The 27,974-nt window shown below is 40.5% G+C and overlaps 2 protein-coding genes across 9 annotated transcripts in view; one reads left to right on the top strand and one right to left on the bottom strand.

The window, feature by feature from the left end:
• The window catches only part of sytl5 (synaptotagmin-like 5), a 70,866-nt gene extending 68,765 nt beyond the window's left edge, over positions 1–2,101 (top strand). For all 6 annotated transcript variants that reach the window (XM_088598963.1, XM_088599001.1, XM_088598993.1 and 3 more), the window contains one exon: positions 251–2,101. In XM_088598963.1, coding sequence (XP_088455089.1) covers positions 251–393 — 143 coding nt within the window. In that variant the 3' untranslated portion in view covers positions 394–2,101. The remainder of the gene's footprint in view (positions 1–250) is intronic.
• Positions 1,056–27,691, bottom strand: srpx (sushi-repeat containing protein X-linked). Of its 3 annotated transcripts, XM_088599022.1 has the most exons (10): positions 27,411–27,682; positions 18,736–18,792; positions 16,244–16,435; positions 15,731–15,907; positions 11,931–12,057; positions 11,728–11,849; positions 8,335–8,514; positions 7,185–7,318; positions 5,178–5,299; positions 1,056–3,875 (listed from the first exon to the last, which is right to left on the bottom strand). In XM_088599022.1, the coding sequence occupies exons 1-10, from the start codon at positions 27,478–27,480 to the stop codon at positions 3,695–3,697; spliced, it is 1,362 nt and encodes a 453-aa protein (XP_088455148.1). In that variant the 5' UTR covers positions 27,481–27,682; the 3' UTR covers positions 1,056–3,694. The 3 variants fall into 3 exon arrangements, with proteins under 3 accessions (XP_088455148.1, XP_088455168.1, XP_088455157.1); XM_088599042.1 differs by lacking the exon at positions 8,335–8,514 and having other exon boundaries at positions 27,411–27,691; XM_088599031.1 differs by lacking the exon at positions 18,736–18,792 and having other exon boundaries at positions 27,411–27,684.
• Between the last annotated feature and the right edge of the window lie 283 nt (positions 27,692–27,974).

Genomic DNA, 27,974 nt, shown 5'->3' with positions numbered 1-27,974 from the left:
AGTTAAGTGAGCCTTGGCCAACCACTCCAATCCTAGTGTTCTGACAAGATTGCACTGCCACATGGGAACTTATGGTCCCAGTCCAGAAGTTAAGGAGAACCAGGTTCAAACACAGTCTAAATTGGAGCTCAACTTGTACCCTGAGCAAACACTGACTTTGAGCCACAGAGATGCCCTACTTACGTTCTCCGTTGCTCTACGGTAGATGCGGAACGAGTTGGTGTTTTCTGAACTGTACTCTAATTTCCAGGTCTGAGCTATGGGAATGAAGTGGACTGGATGGATTCTCAGGGAGAGGAGCAAAGTGTTTGGCAGCGAATGATTGACAATCCCGAACTCCCTCAGGAGTGCACGCTGATGCTGAGGTCAAGCATGGGAAAAAGGAAGACTTGAGGAAACCAGATTTACTCCTCTTTCAAATCCCCTTTTCCCTCACAGATTTTTTTTTTTTACAACTCATTCAAACAGCATTGACGTACACGGTTCAGGAAAACAGTACTGTGTAATGCCTTATAAATGCACACAACCCCCCTCCCCCAAATAAAAAATCTCCTTTACATTCAAAATTAAAAGCACAGCTGCAACATACACATTAACATGAATATGAATCGATCACTTCTGTACTGAGATGCAACTTCCTTCAATGAACTGTGATTAAAAAAAAATTACACTATATAGACATAAAAACGTGTGTATCATAACTTTAAATAGCAAGTTCCTTTTGATAAATGGAGGTTGCTTATTAGAAAATGCACATTACCACCATGGACAAAGCACAACTGTTATTACCATATTCTCCAGTTATTGGAGGCCTTTGGGCAATGTGGATCTCAGCACATATACTATAACGGATCAAAATTAAGATGCGGTGGATCAATTTTTTCCAGGACAGTCTCCTGGTTAACAACACCATTTCTAGGAATGAGCAGCTTCCTACCAAATTAAAACTACATAAAGAACCTAAAACATTAACGTTTATCTAGACAGTCCATGGTCAGAACATTTACATAAGGAAAACATTGCTAGCACTGCATTGATGTGTAATGACAAATGCATTTAAAACAAACCTGTTGTAGTATTTTATTTAGATGTCAACATCAGGGTGCCAATTCCAAGCTATGCATGAACTTAACACCTGACAATATCCATTTACAACACATACAAGTATGTTTCCCATTGCTCTGTTTCAGTTTGATGAGCAATAAATTCACCTAATACACAACGGAATGTTTTAATTACTGGAAGGAATTGATCAGGTGTGCCCTGTTTTTATCAAAAAGCAAGGTCAACTAGCTGCATTTACTAGGCATAACAGTACGTTTCCTTGTAACATTCAAGTTATTTATAGTAAAATTACATTTTTCCAAAAAAACTGCAAGGTGGCTTTGATTCCAAACATTGCAGCTATCCCTGGAGAAGACCAATTTTACCAATAGTAATGCTTCACCTTTTCATTGCACAAAAACTTTAGATGTCCTCCAATGTCAAAAGAGAAGCATTTTAATGGTGATAAACAGCAGAGAAGTCTTTCTTCCACCACCACCTTCAATAGCTGCTTTTCCACTGCTTTTCCTTGAGAACCTAGTCTTTGGTTTCTGTTCCACCTCTGGTATCACCTAGGAGGTGCAATTAAACTGCAAGCTTAGAATCCTTCAAACACAGTTAAAGCATGGTGGAGAAACGTCAACTTATTGATTCAAATTAAATTGAGTAATGAACTGTACAAGTTCTAATAATCCTAGAAGTCAGATATAACTGGTTAATGGACTACATGGGTCAGAACAGGGTTGTCCAGGAAATGAGCAAGACTTCTAGTGTTGCAAAAGACCTACATGTGCTGGAAGCAGAATGAAGCTTCTGGATCCTGCTCTATGTATTTTGACCTTCTGAGCATTACGTTCTAACCCATGGATACTTTGTATTTAGTCATTTCCCTTTCTGCATTGTATTTGTCTGCACTTTTTCCAACAGTGCAGCAGAACAGACATGAATAGTACCGCGCTGTTCAACCTACAGTGTGCCTGCATTTCACATGACTGGTGCTCACTGTAGCCATCTCTGTACCTCTGCCTCCTCCTGACATTAAAATGATATGTCTGAAGGACTGCATGTTAGTGGAATGTTTTTAGAGATCACTGTGCACATCCTCCTAAATGGTGAAAAGGTAGAAATTTTATTTAGCTGAAAACCCAATTCTGATTCTCCATCTTAAACAGAGGTTAGCTTTACCTCAAACTAGTTTGTCATTCCAAACTGGAACTGTAAAACCTCATGTGCCTGCATTTACAATGAGTTACTTATGCACTACATGGAGCCAGTAATTCATGCATCTAGTAAAACATGTGAAAGCCTGACCTTTTGAGAGCTGGAAATAGGTACACTTTTTTCTTTGGGGTGGAGGGGCAGGTGTCTTAAAATGCTTATTGCAGGTGGGATTTCTTTACATTAACCAGAAGAAATGTCAAATCAAGTGCACCACACATTCATGAAGCATGTTTAATCTAAAACTAGATCAAGCATTGTTATGCTAAGTAAAATCACAGAATTTATAGTGCCATCAACTCCCGACATTATCTCCAGTTCCTGGCCTTTCAAGACCAATTATGTTGTCTACCCATCTTACAAAAATGTCTCTAACCATTAGGTATCAGCAATTACATGTAATGTTCTTGTGTTGCTTTCACAAATGAGTGGTTACTTTATCTGTAGTACATCATGTAACCATGGAGAGCTCTTAAAAATGATTTTGATGGAAATCAGAAGTCTGTTACATAACAGGAAAATGGTTTGGGTTTCTTAGTTTAAGTAAAATTAGCCATACTTGAATTCTGAGAAAAAACACAAACTCCCATTAGTAAAAATCTTGTGCATCTTGTGCATTTCAGGAGTTCTCTTCCACACAGAACTTACAGCCTTATGCTTCTGATATTATTCAAGTTACATACCTCAGTTTTAATTGGAATTGCTGCTTTTAAGCAGTGTGTCCTAATTAAGAATTCAACACTTAGCTTTCATGGATTTTACAAAAACACTGATATTTCTGCCAAAATAAAACTGGTCAGCTTCTTTTATGGGCCCTTACACTTGTTTTTCCACTTGTATTTGAGGCTAAAGCAAGTTCTTGGAAGATGACTGTCAGCAGTTCAATCTAGATTCACCGAAGAGGACCTTTTTAAACAAATTTACAGTTACTAAATTCCAAGAGGCATACATGATCAAATCAATCAATGCAATATAATATTGCATTCATTTATATGCAAGTGAGTCTACACCACTTGTCTACACAGATGTGGCATGATACCCCCAAGAGTTAGTTTTGGACAAGTTTTAAATAATGGTGCAGTTTAATGCTTGTAAATGTTGATATCCCCCCCCCAATCAAAAAAGGAATGGACCCCTTTCTTACAAAGCATCTAAACCCCATGGTCTTGGGCTGAGATTGCACAGTAATTAAGGGGCATCTAAAAAATTGATTATATAAAAACAGGATAAATTCACTTGCTAGGTTCAAAATAAAAACATTGCAGCTTTAAGAACAAAAAAACCCAGTCAAATCATGCATGCGGAATAAAATTCTGTACATCCGTTAGAAAAGGCCATGGCTTTCCTCAGCACCTTCGGAGGGGAAACAGGAAGGGAAGAGCAGGTGAAAGGGAAAGATCCAGTGTGGGACGGGGGAAATGAACAGTGGACATTAAGAGCAGGTCTGGCCAGCCTCTTGCTGCAGTTTCATCTCCTCTTGCCGGAGAGGGAAGGAGTCGATGAGAGTGAAGAGCTCGGCAGCAGTGACTGGGAAGGTGTAGCGCTCTTTGTCCGTCCCGTGCTTGTCAACGAGAACCATATTGTAGCTGTTGTGGGAAATCTGCAACAGTAACCTGGGGAAAAAAAAGGCGGGGGGGGGTGGAAGGTAACAATTAGACAAACTCCACCTTGTCCTTTAATTTTCATGTGAAATTTCGACACTAGTCCGCTAGCTGCTCTGGTATCCTAGAAGGATTGAGCCGTTGGTGGCCTCAAATTTCAATCACCTGCTACAATGCTGCCTTTTATGTTCCGGTGTCAAATGTTCTGCTTGAAGTTCAAGACACTCCGTTATTAATTCTACAGTCTGACATGAAAAGGCAACTGAAGCTTTAAATAAGTTAGGGTGGAGGTACAGCAGAACCCTAATCTCACTCACCTCCGCTCTTCTACATACTGTATAAATATCTTGACTCCAGAACACCTGCTTGTGCATTTTGATTTGCATCTCTCTCTACCCTATCAACAACTATCCCTAATCAAAACTTGGTCAGGTTGTGAAGGCTTCTTTATGCACTGACACCACACCCTCAAAAAGTGTTAGTTCAAAATTACCTGACAAACGTTGGCAACTAATTCTGACCACAAAAAGTGGACAAAAAAAACATTTCCACATTTCCTAAAGGGCCAAGGGACATTTATCAAGTTCTTGATAAATAAAATAAATAAAAAAATCAGGAAAACACAAGAGCCTCTTATACTGGGCTTGTGAAAACGACATTACCCAACAACTTTTGATGGTGCGCTTTTCAAGAGCTATAGTACACATGTCAAAGCAACCATTTATATTCTTGCTTCACTTGTATTTCCCTCACTGCAAATGTATCACAAGGCACCATGATATTGCCGCTGGAATTAACTGGCACCCAAACCTAACCGAACTGAATTTTAACTTGGGGACGCACGGCGGTGTGCCTCAGTGTACCAGGAGACCCTTTATCCAGACAGTCCAACTGAGTTGCACCTTAAAATGCAGATAAAAAATGGGTTGTTGCAGATACAGTGAATGTCTGGAAATGCAGTATGTACTGAATTTCATTTATCCATTAAATCATAACCTTAAGAGGGCACCTTAAAATTAAACTGCACAGTTCTCATCACAAAACAAGTAAATACTCATGATTAAATTTAATTACAAAGGATTCAAATCCACTCTCAAAAGGTTTTTAAATTTCTTACCACCTTCAACCAGCAATCATGTCTATTCTAATCTTCCGTTGGTCTTTTAATTGGCTAGCTTAATCATTTCATGAGCACAAGCTTTAGTAGATGTAGTGTACATGCATTTTGATCAGTTTGTCATGTCTTTATCAAGGAGATCTCTGGCTTTTTAGAGGCCAAGTGCCAGCAGCTGTAGAGGGCTCTGTGCCGCACACCTGAGCTGTAAAGCAAGGCCAGGATGGATGAGCCTGTGTCCAATCCTCCCGATCTGAGCTGGATAAACCCCCACCAGCTCAACGATGCTGACATGTCTCAGGTCAATGCCACACTGCACTTGCTGAAATAAAACAAACACAAAAGGTCTATAGCACAGCTTCACTTGTATGTGCACTTTCAAGCAAGAAATCAATTAATATAACTGCTTTTAAAGCAACTCATTAATACCTACAGTAAAGGTGAACTAGAAGAGCATCCTTCTGAAAAGTAAATAGCCTTAGTTTGGGGGTGGGTTGACAGTCACTAAGATCTTTGACATCTCATCCTTTAAAAATGAAGACAATTTAGACAAAACTACACAAGCTGTACTTGTGTAATTACTGATACACCCAGGCTGTACAGTAGCTAAGCTAAAATGTTTAATGTCCTTTACTCAGTTATAAAGCAAGACATGTTTTGTGGAACAAGTCCTTTCATGATTTTGCTCCGATCTTAATTTCACAGAAGAGCCAGTGTTTAACATGAACAATAAGCTTATAGTTTAAACAATAGTACCAGAAGGCAACAAGTAAAACTAACATCAGTAGCACCAACTGGAAGAAGTGTCTCGGTACTTGTAAGGGAAATTACACCCAGAATTAACCGTTTCAAAAATGATTTTGTATTCAATATTCAAAACTCGCAATGAAGTTTCTGCTTTCTTCATGTATTGGTGCTAGTCTGAGATTGTTTAATAGGACATCCAATCTGAATTCTAGAAGCTCTGTGGAGAGAGACATCCCAGAGGTAAAAAGGAATGAAATTGGTATCCTGGTGTGGTTTATAGACGTTAAGGAATCCTTTTGATCAAACATTCAGATCATTAAACAGCTCAGCAGAACAAGGCACGTTAGAAAAATTAGTGTTCATGTACTGCAATACATAGCTCTTAAAAGGATACCTACTGAGGCCACAAACCAACATTAAAGCACCAATAAGCTTACACAAATAGTAGATACAATTCTGCTTGTGGTGTCATAAAAAGTTAAGAATCTCCAAGAACATAAATTGCCATATTAATGAATGTTTTGGTATGAATCAACTTACTTGCATTAATAGGAGGCCACTAATTTGATCCATATTATGACTTTCACAAAAGGTTAAAGCTTTGTGAGCAAACCACATGGAGGTTTAGCCTGTAAGAAGGTGCAAGTTAAAATTGGCATTGCCTCATAAATAATAGATGTCTCACTGTGATAGAGTCCAGTACATCCTTTTACCAAGGTGGAAGTGTCTGTTGCCCAAATTATCAGGATACTTTCATATTAAAAATGTGCTTTGCTCTCCGAAATGTCTATAGATGCTAATGCATTTCAAGGATCAAAGTGAAAACAATCACCAATATTGTTAGTAACCCAATTCCCAGATTAATTTTAATTTGCACAAGACTGAAAAATGTCTTGGGGGTGGGAAATATGCCCCTAAGGTTTCCAGAAAAGAAAAAAAATTGGTAGGCTGTCATTACACTCAAAAACTTACCACAGACAATGAGCAAATTAGATAGACTGGCATCCACTCTAAGTTACTTTAGGGATTAAAGTGAATTTTTCATTACAAACTTTAAATTTACACCGTATAAGGCAACTGTACAATCCAACACTGCAAACCTCATTTCATTCATTGGGATGTTGTCTGGTTACCAATCTACTTGGTACTGAAACCATTTCCAGTAATTAAAAAGACTGAAAGAATGCATTTTTAGATGAGAAAATTGAAAATTCAGTAGCTTTCTTCCATTACCTTTAAGTCAGGGACAGCACCTGTTTCTAGAATGACAGTTCCTTGGCAAAGTACCTTACACCATACAAAGTGCGGCACTTTTTGATTAAAACACTCAAAGAAATTGTTTAGAACAATTTTCACATAATATCCCAGCAGACCTATGCAACCCTGAACAACTCCAATGGATGGTTGTCATATTTGAAAAAAACGGTAGACAAGCAAGCTGGTAATCGTTCAAAGCACACCTGGAGAATCTCCATCTGAGTCCTGTAGTGGTGATGGGCTGCAGTAGGAGCCGACAAGAAGATGAGCCGTCTCTTCTCATAGAACTGGTCCAGGAAGGAAGCTGCTGTCCTCACCCCAACATTGATGTTCATAGCTGCATTAAAAACAGACCACAAAACAAGCTAGTTCCCCAAACTAAGAGCAGAACCGATTATGCTTGTTTACTTGTACAATTGCACTAAAGGATGCACAGTGTCCCTTTAAGTGGAATTCTAGAACTTGATCAATTTGCTTTATGCTTTCTGAACTGTTGACTGGGTTCTCCACAGTGAAAAGCAGTTCCGACTTCCAACCCTCTATGGATTTGTGCTTTTTGTACAGCAGATTGTCTCAGGGGAGGAAATGGTTGTTATAGCAAAGTTAATACTTTTTAAACAGTATGAACATTTTCTCATCACCAGCTGAGCAGAAAATTTATTTTGCTGCAAAACTGCATGTTTTTGGGGACCAGTAACAATCTAAAACTGGTACCATATCCTTGTCTCTTAGTGTAGTTTTCAAGCACCTGAATTAAATTGTACAAACTTAGAATGAAAAATACAGTTCAGGACATAAGCTACATTTGTTCTACATTGATCACTTGCTGTACACCTACCTCAACAAGAGCAACCCTGACATTGCTTCTCTTAATGTCTCCTGAAATTGTTGGAACAGAAGATGGCACAGCTCTTATATGGCAGAGAGCTGCTGTACTGTAAATGGAGGTCATCCATTTAAGATAACCAGATACATTTTGCAGAAACCTGCATAGATCTGTCAGATGCAAATTTTGACCTGGGCAATACTTTTAAAGTTCCAGAGAGCCTAGTTGTACAACTTTCACAATATGGTTACTACTAGTGAACAGCACAAATTCGAATACTCAAATGTAATAAAGTAACTGGAGAAACTGCCCAAGTACCATATTCTTTATTTATTCTCACCATTCTTTACTTATTGTAACCCATCTTGACAGGAGAACACTGGGGTTTACAGGTGATTGGAACCTAAAAAATCTGAAGTCTTTTCATCAGCAGCACTAACATGACCTTGCACACAAATCGGATCGCCCATAGGAAGGCGGTGAACTCCACTCCCCGGATCGGAGGGGATTGAACCCGCCATACATACGCGAGCAAGAGGCCTCGGAGCCGACCCAGGTCATCCCGTACTGACAGACTCTGGCCGTACTGCCCTGCAGCTCGTACCCTCCCATGCAAGAGAACTCGCACGTGGCGCCGTAGTTATCACCGTCGCCGTCGCACTTCATGTAGCCGTTATCTGGCGGGCTCAGCCGGCCACAGCGGCGAACTGCAATACCCCAAGCACAAGACACTCAGACCTCGCATCGGTCTTGGCAAGTCTCCCCTGGAGCACAGCCGCTGTAAAAATTAAAGGGTTTCTTGAACAAACCATAAATCGACCACGTGCCTAACCAACTGCTACCATTTGCACTCCAAGATAAACAGTTTCTGTAAGTTACTCTGGTTAGGATTCCCCCAACTCCAGTTGGCAGGAATTATGCAAGATGCATAATAAGTGAGGGACTGTCTTTTTCTGGTATTCCTATTTGACAAACGTTGGCACCCAGTGGTACTGAGGCTACCGCCATCAAGTTTACTCAAATTGTATTAGTTGCAGTTCCGTTCCAGCACTTAACCTTTTAGCTGCTCCAGGAGAAAGTGACATTTCCTCCATCCTTCAGTGATCCACTGTTATACAAGATGAATTAGGCTTCATATTCCTATGTACAACTAAATCACCACATTTTAGGATGCAAGATCTTTGCATGTTTATACCCTGACTTTCCTGCCATTTCAAAATGCCCAATTTGGGTTTTGCTCTTTGCAAGACACACTAGAAGTTTTAAAACACCTGCTTCTTCTGGTCATGGATTTCCCCATCAACAGGGAGGGATTATGTTGGGGCCCTCTTAATAAAGACGCTAATCATTTTGACAACGAAGCACTTTAATCTCAATCCCATTGCCAACCAGACTGGCGCATTTCCAGTCTGGTACAATGAGAACCCAGTGAGCACCATGCAGTTCAGCTTGCATAATGTATGCCCTTAGAATAACAATTACAATGGACAACTGGAAGCCCAGTTTGGCTTCATAAATTGAAGTTTGGAGGAACATAAGGCAACAATTTTTTACAAATCAACCAAAATCCAGCCTGGATGAACTTCTCTGGCTTACTGAATACATCTTAACCTTTTCCTTTGCTCTTGTGTACCATTTATGGTGAACAGGAGCTGACCAGTTAAGATCAAGTTACAAAATCTCAATTACATAAGACCATTTGCAAGAAAGTCAGGGTTTGGTTAAACCATTTAAACATGCTCCATTTTGCTGAAGAATCCAGTAATCCCTCTTCCAGCCTTTGTTTTGAACATTCACAACCCCAGCCAAAACACCCTGCATTGCACCTGCTGCCTCAAAACATGCAAATAAGCTTATCCTTGCATATCCAAACCCAGGCATGCCAAGAATAATGCAGTTAGCAGTGGAGGCTAGTAAAGAATTCTTGAGTTTTAAATTGGTAGAAATTGGTAGAAACCTACTGAAGGCAGAAGGGAGACTGGGAAAAAGTCCAGTCTACAGAGGTGAAGCGATCATCAGGTCTTGACTTCAGCTGAAGGTAAGGCACCATGCGACAAAGAAATTTTTTTCTGCTTGTTTCCCCTGATAGTGCTCTTTATAACCAGATAACAGAAGTTACCATTCTCATTCCCACATAGGCCCCTGCTTCTAGTAGCAGGATGACTTCCCTTTCTTGCATTCATGTAATTTGTAATTACCTGCAGCCTATGCATTATGTCAATTACAGGGACCATTAACAAAAGAAGCATTTTTTTCCAGATGCATCGGTGCTTCAAATACAGGTATACGTTACAAGTGTCATCTCAATTATTGCAGTTATGGGGTTATTTAAAAAGATATATAAAAACCAATACTCCACCTACAGTATATCAAAAGTGGCATATATTTTTACCTATTCAAATTTGTGTTCACTGGAGCTCTGAAAGGCACCTCATTCTCAAATGGTGCCATTTCTCAAGCCAACACTTGACCCAAGTCTCTCGGTTTGACTCGAGACAAGTCTCTCGATATAAACGTATCAAATGACACCCATCTAAAACCGACAGGAATACCTTGCATTTCTGTTCAATTTCCATGCATTCTCCTTGAACATCTGGGACATCTGCCACCTTATAATCCAAAAAAGTAACTTTAGAGCGCATTTGAAACACTGAACAGCCTTAAATTTACCCAATATACTATAGATCAAGGTTATGGGACCAGATTCAGTCACAAGCCATTTTAGATCACCTTGAAAATAACACCTGCTCTACTAACAGTACTGTGTACTCGTCAGGTCAAGAGTAAACACGGGTTTTCGCCTACTTGATACAGTACCCATCATGGCACACCTCCAAGCACTAAATCCAGCTCTTAAGCAAAAGCCAGGACCACAGCAATAAAAGCAGTAAGTAGCGATAAAGTTAAGGACTTAAACAGCAGAAAGTTATTTAGAAAACAAACCTTACATGCAAAGGGCAGCAAAGCAGCAGACAATCAACCTGGTGATTCCCAGATGGGAAAGCATGCAGATTAGCTTATAGTAGGAATTCTAGGCGGCCTGTTAGCAGGTACTTTTCCCAATTAATCCATCAATACTGAAGATGCATTCCCTTTTTGAAGGGAATTCCGAGGTTTAACTCTTTAAAAGGTATTTAGACGAGAGCCACCATTTGAGACTTCTACTTCTACACCTGGACATCGTCAGAAATCCATTTTAGTATCCAGTGCACCCCTGGTGCAGACTGCCCATCATAGAATTCAGGGAATACCCACTGCTAGATCATGCAGTATATGGTCTTGTATTTAACAGCATTACAGTTTAATACTATTTTGCACCTAATAAACTGGAATGCTTATGTCCTGTGGCACAGAAAGAAAAAATTTAAACAAGCCAAGTTCAAGCGGAACTGTGCTAAGAAAACAGCCACGATCTACAAGAACTCTTGCTCTGCCGTAGAGGAACTCGCATCTACATTTTCACCTCCAAACTAGTCAAAGCCACAATGGAAACCATTTAACTTTGAGGCCCTGACTGGGCTAATAGTAGCTCTTAGTACTTCCAAGGGTGCCCCCCAGCCCCACCCCCAATAGCATCATGGGTCCCAGCAGTCGAGATTTCCACGAGAAAAAACAGGGTAGGCAGGATCCAGGGTTGCAAGCAGAATGATTGGGAAAGTCTCCCAGCAAAACTAAATCTTATGGCTGCTCTGCGACCAAGCAGATTCATTTCTGCCACAGCAAGTAGCTCACACTGAATAAACAAAAAAAAAAACCACAGATGCACATTTGTGTAGGTAACAAGGTCACCTCTTTGGTACTCATGCTACCTAGTTTATAGTCCATATTGGACTGAGTAGTATACGCTTTCCAACACTCTTTCCTTTGAACAGGAAATATGAAGTAACAGTGCTAAACAAAGAACACCCCAAACCACCTACCTCGCACTTTGACAGAGAACCTGCAGGTACCCTTGTTTCCTGCTCGGTCATATACCGTGTACTGGATTCTGTGGTCTCCCTCAGGGAAATCGGAGCCAGGACTCCTTCCTTTCAAAAGGACACTACAAAACAATATTGTTAATGGGTCCGGTCATTAATCACCACAAATCAGAGCCTGAAAATGGCCAACTGCAAAAACCAACTCTGTCAGAGTGCCGTCAGCGGTGTCCCTTCCCTCGGGGGTGTCCCAGTGGACGCGCGCTGTAAGCTTGCCTGGCTCGGCCGTCTTCTCTTTGACACTAGGACACTTGATAGTCGGGGGCTCCACATCTGTGGGGAAAAGCGAACTGACTACAGCTATTGAACATGCAGGTACCTGAGCAAGTCTGCCATCAGATCTGGAGGTACACCAATACACAATATGGTGTACATTAATTACACTATATAATGGTGGGTGCCCCACCATTAATTGCGCATCCCTCCAAGCTTTTCACTAGAGGAAATTCAGCCACAATAGGATTTTTACTCAACAGCAGCACTCAAGACCTCCTCCTGCTGGCAACACGCGATCACACAGTAAATCATGATGTAAAATGTTACGATGCCAGGTAATGATTGTGGAGAATCCCAGTGCCGTTAATGTGTTAAGGTTTGAAATCTTAATCCATTCCCGAGGCCAAGAGTCAAGTCCCTTAGCACAAGCACAAGACAGAAGCAAGAAATAACTGCCTATCCAGGTGTCTGTTTTTAAAAGTCTCACATTAACAGCTCTATCCATGGTTTACTCTACTCCCCTATGGAACATGCTTCATATGCAAGCCAAACAAAGCAAGGTAGCAAACACTGTAATTGCAAAACTCCTGCAACTAGTTAAGACCATACTCACTTAGCTTTCTAGGAGGTCTATTCTCCATTTCTCCTCAATGAAATGGTAATTATGGAAAATAGAAGAGGAAAAGAGTAAAACCTGCCTTTATGGGAAGATTAAAGGGCAAAAATCTGGAGCAAAATGCAATGTCTAAAAGGAGCTTTACCCCCAGAATCAAGTGTAGATCTGCATTAAACGTCATAGCAAACACTAAGCTTTACCAAAATGTTACCAATTGTAAAAGGTAAATTGGACTTGAACTGCAAGAAAAAAAAAAGCAATGATTAAAATTGGTTTCAGGTCATAAAAGGCATGTATATTTTGTAGCAGTTCTGATGAACACCTTTCAATATCAAAGAATTGCTCATATTGTACTATTCACAAGCTAATGGGTTTTGCAGACCATTGTTCCTGTCACAGTGGCACACACGTCCCCCCCATCACGTTCTGCCTCAGCACAGATGCCATTTAGAGCACACTGTTTAGGAAGCTTATCACTTGAAGATACGGTAAGAAATCAGGTAGCGTGACATTTACCAAGTGATGGATGACCTTTGTGCAATAGCAACTTACTGTATTAGAGGCAAAGGTCCTTCGATCTCCATGCAGAACACCTTTATGCTGCAAAGTGGCCTGATCTATGGGGCTACTCATGACAAGCAGTCTGGATTTGAAAGGTTTGCGCTCGGAGCCCTCTACTGTCAAGAGAGGAGGCTCCATTTCTGCCGACAGCCAAGCCAGATGCTAGAAAAGTGGAGCAAAGGAACTCTTGGAAGAGTTTAAAAAGAGGATCTGACAAATATAAAAAAAGAACCAGACAGTATTACCAGTTTTAATCATTTGTGGGTTAGAAGCTTGGTCTACATGCAAATTGTTATATGCTGCCATGTCTGGAAATAGTTGTATTTTTCACTATCTATTTAAAATGAGTTGGGGGATTTTCCCCCTCCCTCCACTCTCTAAAAGGGCACCAATGTTGCAATAGGATTAACTGGACAGGAACAATATTCTGTTTGTTCACTGGATATTCATTCTTAATCACACCATCTCTAATCTAGCCATAGAACTGGAAATTACTAGACACTCTGGGAAAGACAGCATTGGCCAGATCTCAAGCTGCAGGATCTCCGTTAAAGGAGAGATGAAAACAAAACGCTTAAGCATTTTAAATACAGGGCCCTTCATGTCCGACAGAGCTCCCACTAGGAGGTTAAAACTGTCCCATGCTTTCGCAAACCAGGTAAGTTTACTTACAGTGGAAGTCACATCTGAAACTGGTTTTGCAGTTCCTTTAAAAATCGCTTCAAATCCGATTAGTTTGTGGTTGAAGGGACAGATTACACAAGATTCAATATAGAAAACTGACAAGCATAACCATGGCTACAGAAGTGTTAAATAGCTACAGTATATTCTGAAATTAGGTAGAACGATAATAGAGGATGCCGAGTAAGAATTAACACTTCTGGGAAGCTTATTTCACTGCCAATGAAAATGGGTCAGAGAGTTAAACCCCCTTCTCCGGGGAAAAGCAGTAGATTATGTGGTCTCCTGGGAGATCTGGTAAGGCTTTCAGTGAGGTGGCAGGAGACCAAGGACATTTCGGCACCATTTAAGAGAAAGCCATTATCCTCAGCCATTAGTCCTATAGAAGCTCTTTTCTTCAGTTCCATCACATTTCACAATAATTATACCGAGTTGTCAGGAAGTTCAATTTAAGCTGAACAAAGGAACTCGCATCCAAGACTCCACAGCAGGCAGAGGTAGGATTTGCTTTCAACTGCCAATAAAGCTGCTTAGGGTAGTACATTTACCATTTCATACTGTTTTTTCCCCCCCATTTACAAAACTAAGCTCTGTTTCACAGAAGTTGTATACTTCCACACCAGTAATGCTTCAGTGCGAATAATCAAATACTGTTTCCCATGGGACCGATATTACCACCTGCTATACCATCACATCCAAGTCTCAGATGGACCTGCTTAGTGGAGGGAGAGCTAAGGAAACTGAGGTTGCTGCTGGGAGACTCCACCCTCTGGACCACATTTTCTAAATGACCTAGGATGGTAACCAGGAAGACTGCCATCATTGAGTAAAAAAAATTTAAACCAACCACTCGGACAGCAATCCATGACACTATTCAGAATAGTTGCAGTGTTAAACTATAGTGTCCTGGCAAAATATTCCTGTGTACTTGCACAAGTTAAAATAAAATTCCACACTGATCTGCTACATAATGGCTGTCTCAAGTCACCCAGTTAGGTGCTGCGCTTCAGTAGTGGAAGAAGTGGATCCCTTCCTCTATGTCAAGTCTTCCATCCTTTGGCATGAAAAGCATTAAATGCTATGCAATTACATCAAGCTTAATTAACATTGTGCAATACAGTATACTGATAACTATGTTAAGAGGCAGCTAGAGTAGAGTAAACACAGGAAATGAAAACCCTGGGAATTTGTATCAATAAGTTACTCCTTTCTGAAGATGACCAAGTGCGAGAAAGTCAGTTCAGCAGTCTATGCTTTAGGTCAACAGATTGTAAGTCACCAAAAATCTAGTTTACATCATTAAGCAAGAGCTGTAGGGTGAATGAGTAGCATCTAAAGTGAGACTATTCTGACATCTGTTGGTCAAGAGGGTAAATGGCAGCCTTGTCATTGAAGAACAGAACCCATGGTTTCTTTTTAGCATGCCCTCTTTTATAGAGCTGTTAAATACCAGTGGTCTCATTACTGGAGAAAATCCCAGGAGATCTGTTCAAGGTGAAGGGTTACTGCGAGATTGATCAGAGTGATTTCAAACAAGGAATTCACCGGGCCTAAATTTTAAAGGCTTTGAGTGAAGTCCAAACAGCGGAATACAAGTGTAAGAGAATGCACACAAGTGCTAAAGAAAAGGCAGAGATGCAACAAGTGGTTTTACACATTACTGTGTTTGCACACAAAATTAAGACAATTATATCCTCTGGGCTTGGCAATTAAAGCCGACTTGAGAACTGTTCTTTCCTTGCAACCACTTCATTATCCAATTAGAGTAGCTCTGAAACAAATGCTATTGTCAGTGTGGAAGCATGTGCAGTTCCGCTCTTTAATTGCGAGAATTACAGAGTAACCAGAAGCAGAAGAGGGCTTCCGACTCACCCACACAGCTGGTGTGCCTCCCTGTCCAGGCTTTGTTACTCATGCACGTCACCATCCTGTCTCCCTTCAGCTGATACCCCGGGGAGCAGAAGAACTCGCACCTGGAGTTGAAGTAAGAGCCGTCTGAGCACTTGTACCCTCCGTTGGCTGGCATGGTCAGTTTAGGGCAGCGGATTTCTGAAAAAATCAATTTGAAAGAAAAAAAAAGGCTCAGCATCATAAAATGTAAGATACCGAGATAAAAGTACAGAATAAAACCCAACTCAAGGATATATTTGGCCACTTTGCTATTAGACTGTTTAATCCAAACACTGTTACCCTCCCCCTCCAACAGGATCATTCACTGTTAGTGAATAAAATACTAGATTAGATCACACTGCTTTAGGACAAATCAGACCCTCACTTAAACAGAATAAAGCAGTATAAAAAGCACAACAGGACATCCTCAGCTCTTGACGGGTCTCTGCCTTGCCTGCTTACCTCAGATGGCAAACTCGAGGTTGAGATGCTCACCTCTACACGCATAGTTTCCCGACCACCTCTTGTTCGCCATGCAGATGATCTCCGGATGCCCCACCACTTCGTAGCCCTTCTTGCAGCCGATTTTGCACCGGGTGCCCATCACGTTTTTATAATACTCCCCCCGGGGGGTCTGGCAGCTCACATGGCCATTCTTCACCTTGACGGGAGCACACCAAGGTGTTCCTGGGAACGAGTTCAGGGCCGGACAGTGAGCTCTCCCGTCAGAAGATGAATGACATTCCCCACAACCAAACGTCTGGCTTTCATACTTCATTATTGGCATGAACGCCTCAAACCTTAATAGGGGGGCTGTAAATGTGATCTAGAAACAGGATAGCAATCCAGTTTACAAGTCTTGTGTAGTTTACATGAGCAAAAAGCTATTAAATGTGATCAGCCACACAATACAGAGCCCTGCACATCCTTACCTGTGGAAATACCAGTTTAACAAAACTGGGACTTCCAGTCACAAAGCAACAGGCTACTCCTTCGTGGTTTCCGACATAAATGGCATGCGGCAAACCTCCTAGCTATATAACAAATCTCCATGTAGATAGGCCTTCAGGTTTTTCTGTATACGAGCCATTCTGCATGAGCAACTGCATATTTTTGGGGGACTTCAGAATCAGTGTTCAACTTAGTCGTATTTTGGGGTTAGAATGTATTGGTATAGATGAGCGCATGTGAAACAATGATTAACAAATGTAAATTGTAGGGTTTACACGTTACGGTGCACATCACAAACTAGACAATTGCCAGGTATGGACAGCTGCTCTTCAGAATGAGGAAACGGAACTTCCAGTAATGTTGAGCATCTTATTACACTGTAAACAAGCAGGTGTGCGAACACCTCTTTATCCAACAGAAAAGTTCTACCTGCGACTTCGTGATGGTTTGCCGACAAATACAACATATGTTCTAATGTAATCTGCACTTATTCACTTGTATATTAGTTATTACACTGACTAGCGATTTAAACCACCACCTTCCTGCTCACAGTTCTCACAAACTTGCGCTCTCTCCTGTGGAGGGAGCAGTGGTTTGTAACAAAACAGACCACAGGGTACCCTCCCAAAGTTTACAAATCCTGAATTAACAAAAGTGAAATTTTGTAATACTGTCCCTTTGATTACCAAGACTTAATAACTGGTCTGTGAAATTGGGATTGCAGTTCCCCTTTAAAACATGCAAGAATCTTCTGGAAATCTGGCAGCAGTTCATGTGCACGCCAAATAACGCACAATGTGTTTTTTCATAGCATGTTTTATACATGTAACAAGCATTATCTGTTTTAAAAGAAAAAAAGTCCTAATGGGTTTGGAATTTTCCAGCTGGAAATAAGCATTTGCTACAGTCCTTTAACAAATGTCACCGTCACAAACGAAACGCAGAACTTTGTGGGTTGCTAGCCAACAGTTTATGCACAATGCTGTACTGTCACTTGGAGCAAACAACCCACACCATTAAATTATGCTCCTCAGTTAATTCCTACACAATTCAAGATTTAGTTTCACACACTCCTGGCCTGGGGAAGTCTATTCAGTCCTCATCTCCCCACCCCCCCAAAAGGCTCCTATACATTTTGACAATTGAAAGATCTCAGGTTTTACAAGGCCAAGACAGGCAGTATTCCAAAAATATAGAAGTTACAAAGTTAATACTCTCCATAGGCCCTGGGTCAACACTCAGACAAGGCAGTAATCCAACTGAACTCTGCTTTTATTCACTAATGCAAATCTTCCATCTATTGCAATATACTTCAATTGTTTTCAGAGAATTAAAAAACAGACAGCTACATTTTACATGATCGAGGTGGTTCTTCTGTAGAAATAAGTAGGAAAAGAGCTCCCCATTTTGGCAAGAGAAGGTAAATGCAACTCTGACCATGACAGGAATTTTACCCAAGAAGACACAATCAATACCACATTTTTAAGCAGGAAATTTACAGCACAACATATCAGCATGAGCTGGGAGCATATACTTACGTTGAGGTTTTTGGAAGGGAGATGAGATCAAACTGTGAGCATTTCAAAACTTGTTACAAACCTTAAGGTTTTTTAAATGACCTTTTATTAAAAACCAACCTGGAGAGGTAAATTGATCCTTAAGTAGTTCAATAGCCAACCATCCACCATTTTTATTTTTAGAGTCCCAACCATAAGACTCTAAAATAACCATTCAATTACTGATTACCATTAAAATGAACAAAAAACAGTGGTTGCTTTGTTCATTTTGATCAGGAACCAAGTCTTTCACATATTTGTCTAACCAAAGTTTTAACTTGCCAAGCTAAGCTTTTAATCAAATATGTGGGGCTCATGTTTAGCCTAGAGACCATCTCGACTCTCACTGCACTGGGTCCACGGTGGTCAGCTCCCATGCTATCTTGTTGTTGGTTGCGTTACGGTGATCAAAACGGCAGTCATGCATGCTGTGCAGGCTTCTTGAGCTGGTGCAGGTTAGTGATTAGTTGAAGCTTTCACCTTTATATCTACGTGCATAAGAGTCTTCGTCATCTTCAAACGCTGAATATCCAGACCCTAAAACACAAAAAAACCAGACTAGAGACAGTAGAATTTTAAAAATAGAACTGAAAGGCATTTTCAGCAACTTCTGTGCAGCCAGAGAACATTACAATGGCGTTTTAAACGAAAAAGCAAATGTGCTGGTTTGGCACTACGATAAACATCCTGTCCAGATGAATCCATAGATTTTGCAGGCCAAAATCAGCATCATTTAAAAAAAAAAAATCAGGATACCATTACTGATTAATGGTATTAAAAGGTATACCTACTGTACTCCACAGGAGGGTGGTGAGGAAAAGAACCTGATATCAGCAATACCAATACAGTCATTACCAATACAGTGGGAAAACTTACAATATCACTTAATAGGAAACATTCTAACAGTTGAATTAACGTGAAAGCTCGCTTCAGAAATGACAGCAAGGCCCAAGATCTTAGGGCCCTGAAAAAAACAAATAATAAGCATGATAAATGTGACATGCAAAATGATTTTCGAAGGAGCTCTACAGAAGTTGCATTGTATAACAATTTTACTATATATAAAAAGGAACAGCCCCAATAATAGTATTTCTCAGGACAGTTCCATAGCGAATAGAGAATGGAAAGATGCACTAGTACAACCTGCATTTTGCCATTTTAATTCAAAATCAGTGAAGACATTATCTTGGTCAGTAAAGGGTAAGCATGCATCAGAAGTGTATAATGTGCAAATAAAGCGATCCCAACAGAACTCATTTGGCAACCCATGAGTCCCAGTGTAGACATCCTATTAAATTCTTATTCCATCGTCTGTTGGAATCTGGATTCTGTGGGTCACCCAGGCTCATACTATACAGTGCCTTAAAGCACAGAAGCATGCAAAGTACCATTTACTCAGTTTTTAAAAAGCACACCCACACCATTACCAGTGCTTTACATGCATCTACAAATTAATCTTGCAGCAGTCAAGGTGGCAGGCACATTAAAAAAAAAAAGTCACACAAAGCAAGATGAAAGGTTTCAGGCTTTCAACTCAAACACCATCCCTATGCAACTTTCTCAAGATCAAAGGAGAACCACGCTAATAAATACTTCCTCCGGCATTTGTTTTGACTGAGCTGCCTACCCTGGAAAGAGAGATGAGAAATCACTTAACCTCAAGGCTGGAAAGCGGGAAATCAGGAAAAGTCCAGAGGGAGGCGTTACCTCCATGGAAAATGATGGAAACAGAACCTGCTCAAGACCAGGGAGCGGGACACCAAGTCAAATCAGAATACAATGCAATTTAGCGGGATTTTCTTCAGAATGGTGAATGTTTTAAGAACTGCATGGCGAAACTCATTACACATGGGTCATTAGACAGAACACTACAGTCCCAGAACAGACTGTTGCTTTTCCTTCAAAGTAGGCAGTGTGACGCATGGGAGAGCTCAGGCAGCCAATAGGAATCATTTATAAATGAGTGGCCAGAGAGGGAAGTAGAATCAATCTTTTGAGATCTGACATCAATGTGTTTCCACTTACTAATGCAGTTGCTGCTGGCAGGCGATGCCTTGGACCAGATCTGTGCCAGGCCTCACAATTTTGCACTGTGTTCCCTCAAGAGACTTTCAGAAACTCCACTAAACCCTTTAAAAACTCACAAGACAACTTCTCACTAGTCAGTCCCAAGTAGTGGAAGCGTTGTGTGCCAAGGATGATTTACAGCACTTTATAGCATTTACTTCTGTGCCTGCTACAAGCCATTTTGTTTATACAATTTCTTGCCCTCATCTTTAAACGGCCTAGCTTTTGCTCAGATTTTCCACATTGATCACTCTAATCAGTGCTTGTTTACACTTAAGGGGATGAAATTTTTCCCTTATAAGTTAAGGTGTTAATTCTGCCATTTATACCAGCACTTAATGTCTCAAACACCTTGGATGAAAAAAATCTCTCTGCTTATTGAAATGCCCCTGCGAGAAGTTTTAATAAGCAGTTCCCCCATTTCTTTTCTAACGTGAGAACTGGAAAGTTTTGGTTACTTAGATCCCATGGACAGCCACCCCATTAAAACCTGTTCATCCCATTCATAAAGCCACCATCAGGGTGAGTATCATGGTTTGATCTTACCAACAGAGAAATCAATTACCAAAGCAACCACTAAGTGTGCTGTAGTAATGGCTTAAGAAATCAATCTTGTAGGAAGGCAGGGAAAGCCAAAACTTTCTGCTTGGCAATTTATCCTACTGTACGCATATATGCGGAGGTTCTGTAGCATGTCTGGCACAAATCAATGCCAGTCCCATGTGACCATGTTCACATGATTCAAGAATACGAAAGATAATAAAAGGTCCATAGTTACCCTTCTTCACTGTACAGTAGATACAGATTACAGCAGTCTTCAAGGATGGAAAAGAGATTCACGGCAACAGTGGTCTATCCTGAAATGATCAGGATATGGATGCATAGGTGCTTTTCCATTATAGTCAAGAAAATGTTGCATGAAAAAGCAGGCAAAATGGGGTCACACATTAAAAAAAAACTAAAAGACAGATGTCAAAACACCACTCCCCTCCCCACTTTGGAGAGCTGACAATGTAGCCCCCTCAGACCTCTTCAGAGTCTTTACAGTGACCCACCACCCCTTATACTGTAGCTTTCTCCCTGGACCCTCTGCCCTCTTTTCACCACATTACAGCAGTTTGCACCAAAACTAGATTGTCTAAACTACCGATATGGTTGCTAAAACGTCCCAAAAGGATTCAGTGTAAATATTCAGCCTGGGCGAGATCTTCACAGGAAGCAGTTTGACCCTCGCAAAACATTTATGGTCACGATCTGCTCTAAAACACTGTATAGAACAGTGGCTCCCGCTTTCCTTTTACAACAGAACAATGAGACCTGCTTATATTAGATTACAGTACATCTAGGAACAAGTAAGAGGTTTATTCCATGCTGAAAAGAGAAGAGAAAACATTCCAGCTGTGAAGCCTTCTTCAGGTGTTCACATAAACCTATTACTTGTTCCTTTGCAGCCTATGCATGCTGACGCAGCTTCCCACCTGAACTACAGTATTTATACCATACTATATTGTTTTCCCAACCTTGGACTTTACCCAGGTCCAAGCCTACCTGCTTTGGTATATATTTTACCTACATTTCTTACAAGATCATCCCTCCCCTCCACCCCAAGGGAGAATTCCACTCCTAATTAGGTTTGATTTCAGATTGTCTTGTTAGTGTCCAGTCCTATCCTTCTGAAGCCTAAATACTAGGACCATTAGCGGGTGAGTATGCCTACTATTTGAATGCCTGACAAAGCAGAAAGAGATGGAGCAATGGAGAAGAATATTTTCTGGAGAAAGAGTGCAGTATTCTACCTACATAAAATGTACAGACCTTAATTAGATTAAAAGAACAAAAAAGAGGGCACAGTGTGTAGTAGTCCAAGTATTTCCTTAAAATCTAAACAATTCAGCTGCACACTTACATAAATAAGGAATGTGAAGAGGGAAGTGCTCATCTCCAGTAATAAATTTCACATACAGAGAGGGGGGTGGTGGTGGGAGACAGGTAGCCAAGATTAAAAGGGTCAACTTAAAAACCACCTCCTCTCAGTTTGTCACCCCACAAAACAGGGGGAAAGAGAAAGGAAGACAGGATTGAGAACCACAAGGAAGCGGATCATGGGGTATCCATGATTTCAAAGCTGTTCCATTAATGAACATTTAAGATTTCAGTACAGCACATTATGAAGAGATAAGGGTGCAAGAACAGGCTAGACAGAATCACTACAGAATGGAGGGGAGAGTTAAAAGAACCTCTTGAGATGCAAGGAAGGAAAGGCCAGAAGCCGAAGGCCCAAATGACTGATTTTTTAAAAGCATGAGAAGGAGAACAATACATTGCAAACAAAGTCGTTACCTCATTTAGAATAGTGTACAAATTTGATCTTACAATTGAGCTTTGTACAGCATAATAGAAGGCCTCAGGCCAAGAAAAAAAGAAGTTACACCGCACAAAGCTCAATTGTAAGATCAGATGTGTACACTGTATTTTAAATGAGGTTACTACATTTTAAATATTGCCGTTGTGGAATCGGTTCAGAGGAAAAGCAGAAACATTCCTGGGCTCAAAGAAACTCACCCCTGCCTAACATTAGCTAGGCCTCAATGACAGACTGTGGAACAAAACACCCTGCCATCTTAAACGGTTTTCATTGTAGTTAATTGCCAATATGCTCGACAAGTTATAATCATTCTACAAGGACCCTGATTTTCAGATCTCTGTAATTTTTTTGTTTTAGAATTTGAGCCTCCTGCAGAGTGAGGAGGGTCTTGTGCAATTTATACATTTACCTCCCCCCACCAAGCTTAGTGCTGGTTATCAGAATTTTTAAATCATGTAGGGTCTTCAGGTCTCTACCACCCACTTGTTCTCTAAAACAATGCCTACACTGCAGCTAGCCAACACAAAAGACAAAGCTTGGCAAAGAAGATACTCGTGCTGCACGTCTCTTTCCATGTTAGCAGAACAGCAAATTATTAATCTTTCAGCTATACACAGCATCTCTTCCTAAAGCTCAGAATCTTGTTTTTCTTCCATACTAGCATGTGCTTAAGTGTTGACGATTCAAAGTAATCCGCTCTAAAAAGCAGTCATGAAAATAGAGTGCTTTCTTCCAAGTTCTACGCAGAGCCATTTTCTGGAATGAAAGATACAGCAGCTGCCAAGCTTACTTACCGTGGGGAGGTGAGCTCTTGTTCCTTTCTACTACAACAGCGTCTAGAAGCTTCACTACACAAAGAACAATTACTATAGCAGAGCCCTTGTGGAAGACATTACCTTGTGGCACAACTAACCTGGAGTCCCAAAGTTAGGACCTGGAAAAAAGTTGAATTAACCAAGGCAAGTTAGAAATTCAAACTTCATGGTAAAGAAAAATCAGGTTTTCGGTACACTGCTGAGGATCACACAAGTCCCCCAAAACCCCGAACAAGGGATGAGGGATCCAGCACCTTACTCATTTTGCCAATGTACTTTTATAGTTTTAACAAATCCAATTACTATGATTCAGTAATTACGTGTTAACCCAAGATAATTAAAAATAGGGTTTTCCCCACTCTAGCACTACAGTTTTGAGGAATACAACAGGAGTTTGAAAGATGGGGAAATTTAGCCAAGGACAACCGGAGCATGTTAAGAAAAGTTATTTAGAAATTTCAGTGCACCAAGATTTATACATTTGCAAAGACTTTTTAAACAGCAAGAGTACAGAGTGACAGGAAATTAAACAGCAACTTCTCTCTAGAGTCAGGGGATAGAAATGTATTCAGAAAAATCCGCTGGCAGGCCCATGAGTTTGACAAAAAGGGATTAAGGTCCGAACGCCTTGTCAGAATGCAGCAAGCTTGAAGTCAAGTCCTACTAATGACACTGCAGAAGAACTAATCCCACTAGCAGTCATTACTTGTTTCAGCCACTTTCCAAAGTTTTAACTAACTTTGGACACAGAGTCCTGATAGTCTGAACACGTTTCAAATAACAGTTCTATGCAAGCTCTTAAAGTGCTTTTTCCACAAGGGTTAAGGCCAAGGTTTTACTTCGTAAAAAAAAAAATCATGCAAGGGAAGTCAATAGAGAAAGTAATTTATGTCCTATTATTACAGGAAAACTAAAGAAACAAGTACACCTTAATGATCTACTCCCGTTTTACACATTCAAGTCTGCTTGGGTAAGTTGAAGTTCATCAGCATACAGGAGGAACAGAAAGTGTACTTTCCTGGCAAGGTGCTTTTTCCCCTCAAGGAGTTTGACTGGAAAGTAATGTGGTCTTCTACCGAGTAAACTGAAGCCACAATCCATGTCAGTTTGACAAGCCGTGTTTAAGCTGTCATCATAAATCTTCTCTCAATCTCTGGTCCTCATGTTACAGCCTGCATACGCAGAAAGCACCTAAGCAGCAATTTCCACATCTGAGCTCTAGCCTTAAAGCATCACTAGCCCAGAGGCCGACCAGCCATTTTAATTCACCTTCAGTGTCTGTTATTCCAATTACCATGATGAAAACAACTTTTCCACTCCAGGTTCAAAATCATATGCCTTTTTCCCCCCCTCCATAAAAGCCTTAAAGCTGAGAAATTTAGTTTTCTGGAGTAAATGAAAGCCCCAAGCAACGTGTGGCTTCGGCTATAAGGCTTTTAAAAAGCACTGGATGTTGCCCAGCACAACGAACTTGAGCACTATTTTAAGCATACAAGTTCTAAAATTGCTACTATTGAGGGAAGACCCCATATAATGCACAAAATGAAAGGTGATTATTGACTAGCAAAAAAAAATGCAAAAACCATGATCACTTAAATTTACTTTTTGCCTTCTTTATTTGATGAGCTATTTGAGCAACAAAGCTTCCCTTCACGTTGTACTTGACAAACGTCACTATGCGACATAAGACAGCCTGCAGCACAATCACTTTCAGTCAACTCAGAGGGGTATACACAGTTACACAGCTTGGTGTGTAACAGTCAATGTAAAAACCACATACAGTACAACAGAACTTGAGAACATTTTTTTTTGCACTTCATAGTTTTCAGGAACATCAGTGTACATCATGCCAAGACAGTGCCCACATACAAAAACCATTTAAATTTAGAAGCAGTACAAAAATCAAATTAGGAAGAACAGGCCAGTCCTTTAAAACTGTGTAAAACGGCTTAGTAAGAACATTCAGGATGAGACAGCCTTGGTCTTTGTTAAGACGAGCAATGGAAACTATCGAAAGTAGGAATGACAGGGAGACGCACAAAGACCAAGTATTACCACAGGAGTTGGACAGAAAAAAAAAGGCACAGACCTTGCATCACCAAAATAGCTTGGTTAGGATGCCTACATCCGAGACTCAAAGGCCTGCATGGTATACCAACCTCCGATTCAAAAATTAAGGATAGCAATGAGTATGAGGCTTAAATATGTGAGCAATTCAGTGTATATTTTTCCATTTGCACAAATAGAAGTACTCCATTGCTTCATTTCTCCTCACATGAAATTTCATACAGTACCCAGGCTTTATAATAAGGCATACTGAGCATTTCTGGATTTCTCCATGTCTGTGGAAGTTGTATGCAATCTGCCAGCATTTGACATGAAGTCATTAAAATCTGATCCTGAAAGCAGCCCAAAGCCAACGTAAACACTCAATGTCCTGTAATAAGCAAGGCTGTACAGACTTGGCAGGGGCATTAGGACAGTGGTGAGCACGTGGCTGGACTCTACTGTGCTTTACTACTGCTTTCAGTGGTACACCACAGAGACGGGGGGGAATGTTGTCAAAATGTGGCCCAGAATGGAAAAAAAAAATCAGGTCTTCAGACTTCAATGTTCACTAGATTTTGTTCTACTGACCGTTTTGACTTGGCTCACCTTGACAACACTGGGATCTATTGTTCCATCATGCAGCTTGCCATGGAAAAAGCCCTGGGAGTACAACTGTGGTGAACGACATTTATGGAAAACAGCGCAGACATCCAAGCCAAAAATCCCTTTCAGCTATACAGTCAAAATTCACAAGAGCTAACATATGGGATAAGATGCTTTGCTTGCCGAGAAGTGCTACTTGAGAGAATATTGGATTGAGGTTCACAAAGAAGCATCATCTTTGTGAAGTTGGTAAAGGAGGAGAGCGTCTAAAAAATAATAATCTAACAGCAGTGTTCGTAACGGTTACAAGGTTATGAAATGCACATAACTATGTAATGATAAGTAAGGTACCATTCTGCTCAGTTTCACAACAGAGCCAGTTCAAGTCTCACAAAAGCATGCCTGAGAGAAATGGAAACGGTAGTAAATAAAGCAGTAAAGCATTTAACCATTTTCTATGCGAACAGATCACTTCAGCCTGCAAAATATTAGAGTTCATTTGGACGTTTCGACCGTTACAAATAATGAGTATTTTTTTCATCCATTTAAGGCTCCATTCGATGTACCCAAGTTCGGCGTTAAAGCCTTTTAACTACTATGCATGATGTCGTTTATCCTTTAAATATACTGTATCGTCTGGTTTACACAAATTAAGGACATCCTGCAAGACTGTCAGGCCTCCCATTCTTAGGAAGTTTGTAGATATGATTTAAACCTTTTACAGCCTCTCTACGACCTCGTCTCGTTTTCACTGTTTAGGTTCCTTTTAAAAGAAGGATAGAGCATTGGTATAATGCATCACTAATACTATCAAAATAACTTATCTTCCACAAACGCTTAAAGTAATAGTTATCTTAATAAATCGGTTGCCTATCGTATTTTGAAATTTGGAATCCGACCCCTACACGTGTCGTTTTAAATATTAGCATTGCATTTTTACGAAGACACACTACGCCGTTTCGCGCAACAAAAAGGGATCATATTCCCCGTTTTATCTTTTTCCGCACACCTCCCACCCCGTCAAAAGAAACTTAAAACTTCAAAAACTCAAGACGGAATAAAACTTAGAAATAAGAGTAAAGCAAAATAACTTCATTTATATCTATATGTACGGTAACATTAACAGGTCCTATAAAGTTTCGATGTGTTTTCTCCCCAAAAATGTACTGCTCTAATGCCACGCAAGATTTATCCAGGCTGAAGTCGCACTATTGAAGCTTCTATTGTACAATACACTCCACAAACTCACTTCTTACCGTCGTCATATGCAAGGGCGCAAGAAACGTGCACACCTACAAACAGGAACACAATCACCCAGGTGTCCATATCCAAATATTTGACTGTCTTCCCCAGGAGTCCCACGGAAAAAAAAAAATCTCAAAGTTCAAGCCCCTTTTACACGGGTCCGCCTCCTTAGCAGGAAACGAGAATATTCTCATCCAGCTACTAATCGAATTTGGATACTTCAGCTGCCTCGCACTTTGGACAGATTTGGGCAAAACCCCATTTACGCGATTTTATTGTTAAGGAATACACCTTTTACCATTTTTTAAATAATTTAAATATTAAATTTTAAATAACCACACCTATTCATTATTATACCGTGCGCTTTACCTTAAAATTAAACATGCGAAGGGGCTGTGCTGTATTTCACAATTGGTCTAACTAGTCCTACACTGAATGTCCGATAATTGAAATGCGTTTTGACTGTGGTCATCCAACGTTTAGCAGCCGTGGAGGTTGTGATTGTTGAATCCGAAAAGCGCGCGAGGTTGCTGTTAATTACGCTGAGAATTAAACTTAATTTTTGCCCAACAATC

Source organism: Lepisosteus platostomus, chromosome 2 (assembly GCF_059453375.1).
Source record: "Lepisosteus platostomus isolate fLepPlt1 chromosome 2, fLepPlt1.hap1, whole genome shotgun sequence".
Classification (NCBI taxonomy): domain Eukaryota; kingdom Metazoa; phylum Chordata; class Actinopteri; order Semionotiformes; family Lepisosteidae; genus Lepisosteus; species Lepisosteus platostomus.
Note: the sequence above shows the minus strand (reverse complement) of the source record. Positions and strands in the feature narration are given on the sequence as shown.

What these genes read in the sequence shown, in the direction of transcription:
- srpx (XM_088599022.1), bottom strand. Translation starts at nt 27,480, where the DNA reads ATGGACACCTGGGTGATTGTGTTCCTGTTTGTAGGTGTGCACGTTTCT. An exon ending in GAGGCACACCAGCTGTGTGG is followed by an intron (nt 12,058 to 15,730) that starts GTGAGTCGGAAG and finishes TTTTCCCCACAG; the next exon opens with ATGTGGAGCCCCCGACTATC. An exon ending in CTCAGATGGAGATTCTCCAG is followed by an intron (nt 5,300 to 7,184) that starts GTGTGCTTTGAA and finishes GTTTTATTTCAG; the next exon opens with CAAGTGCAGTGTGGCATTGA.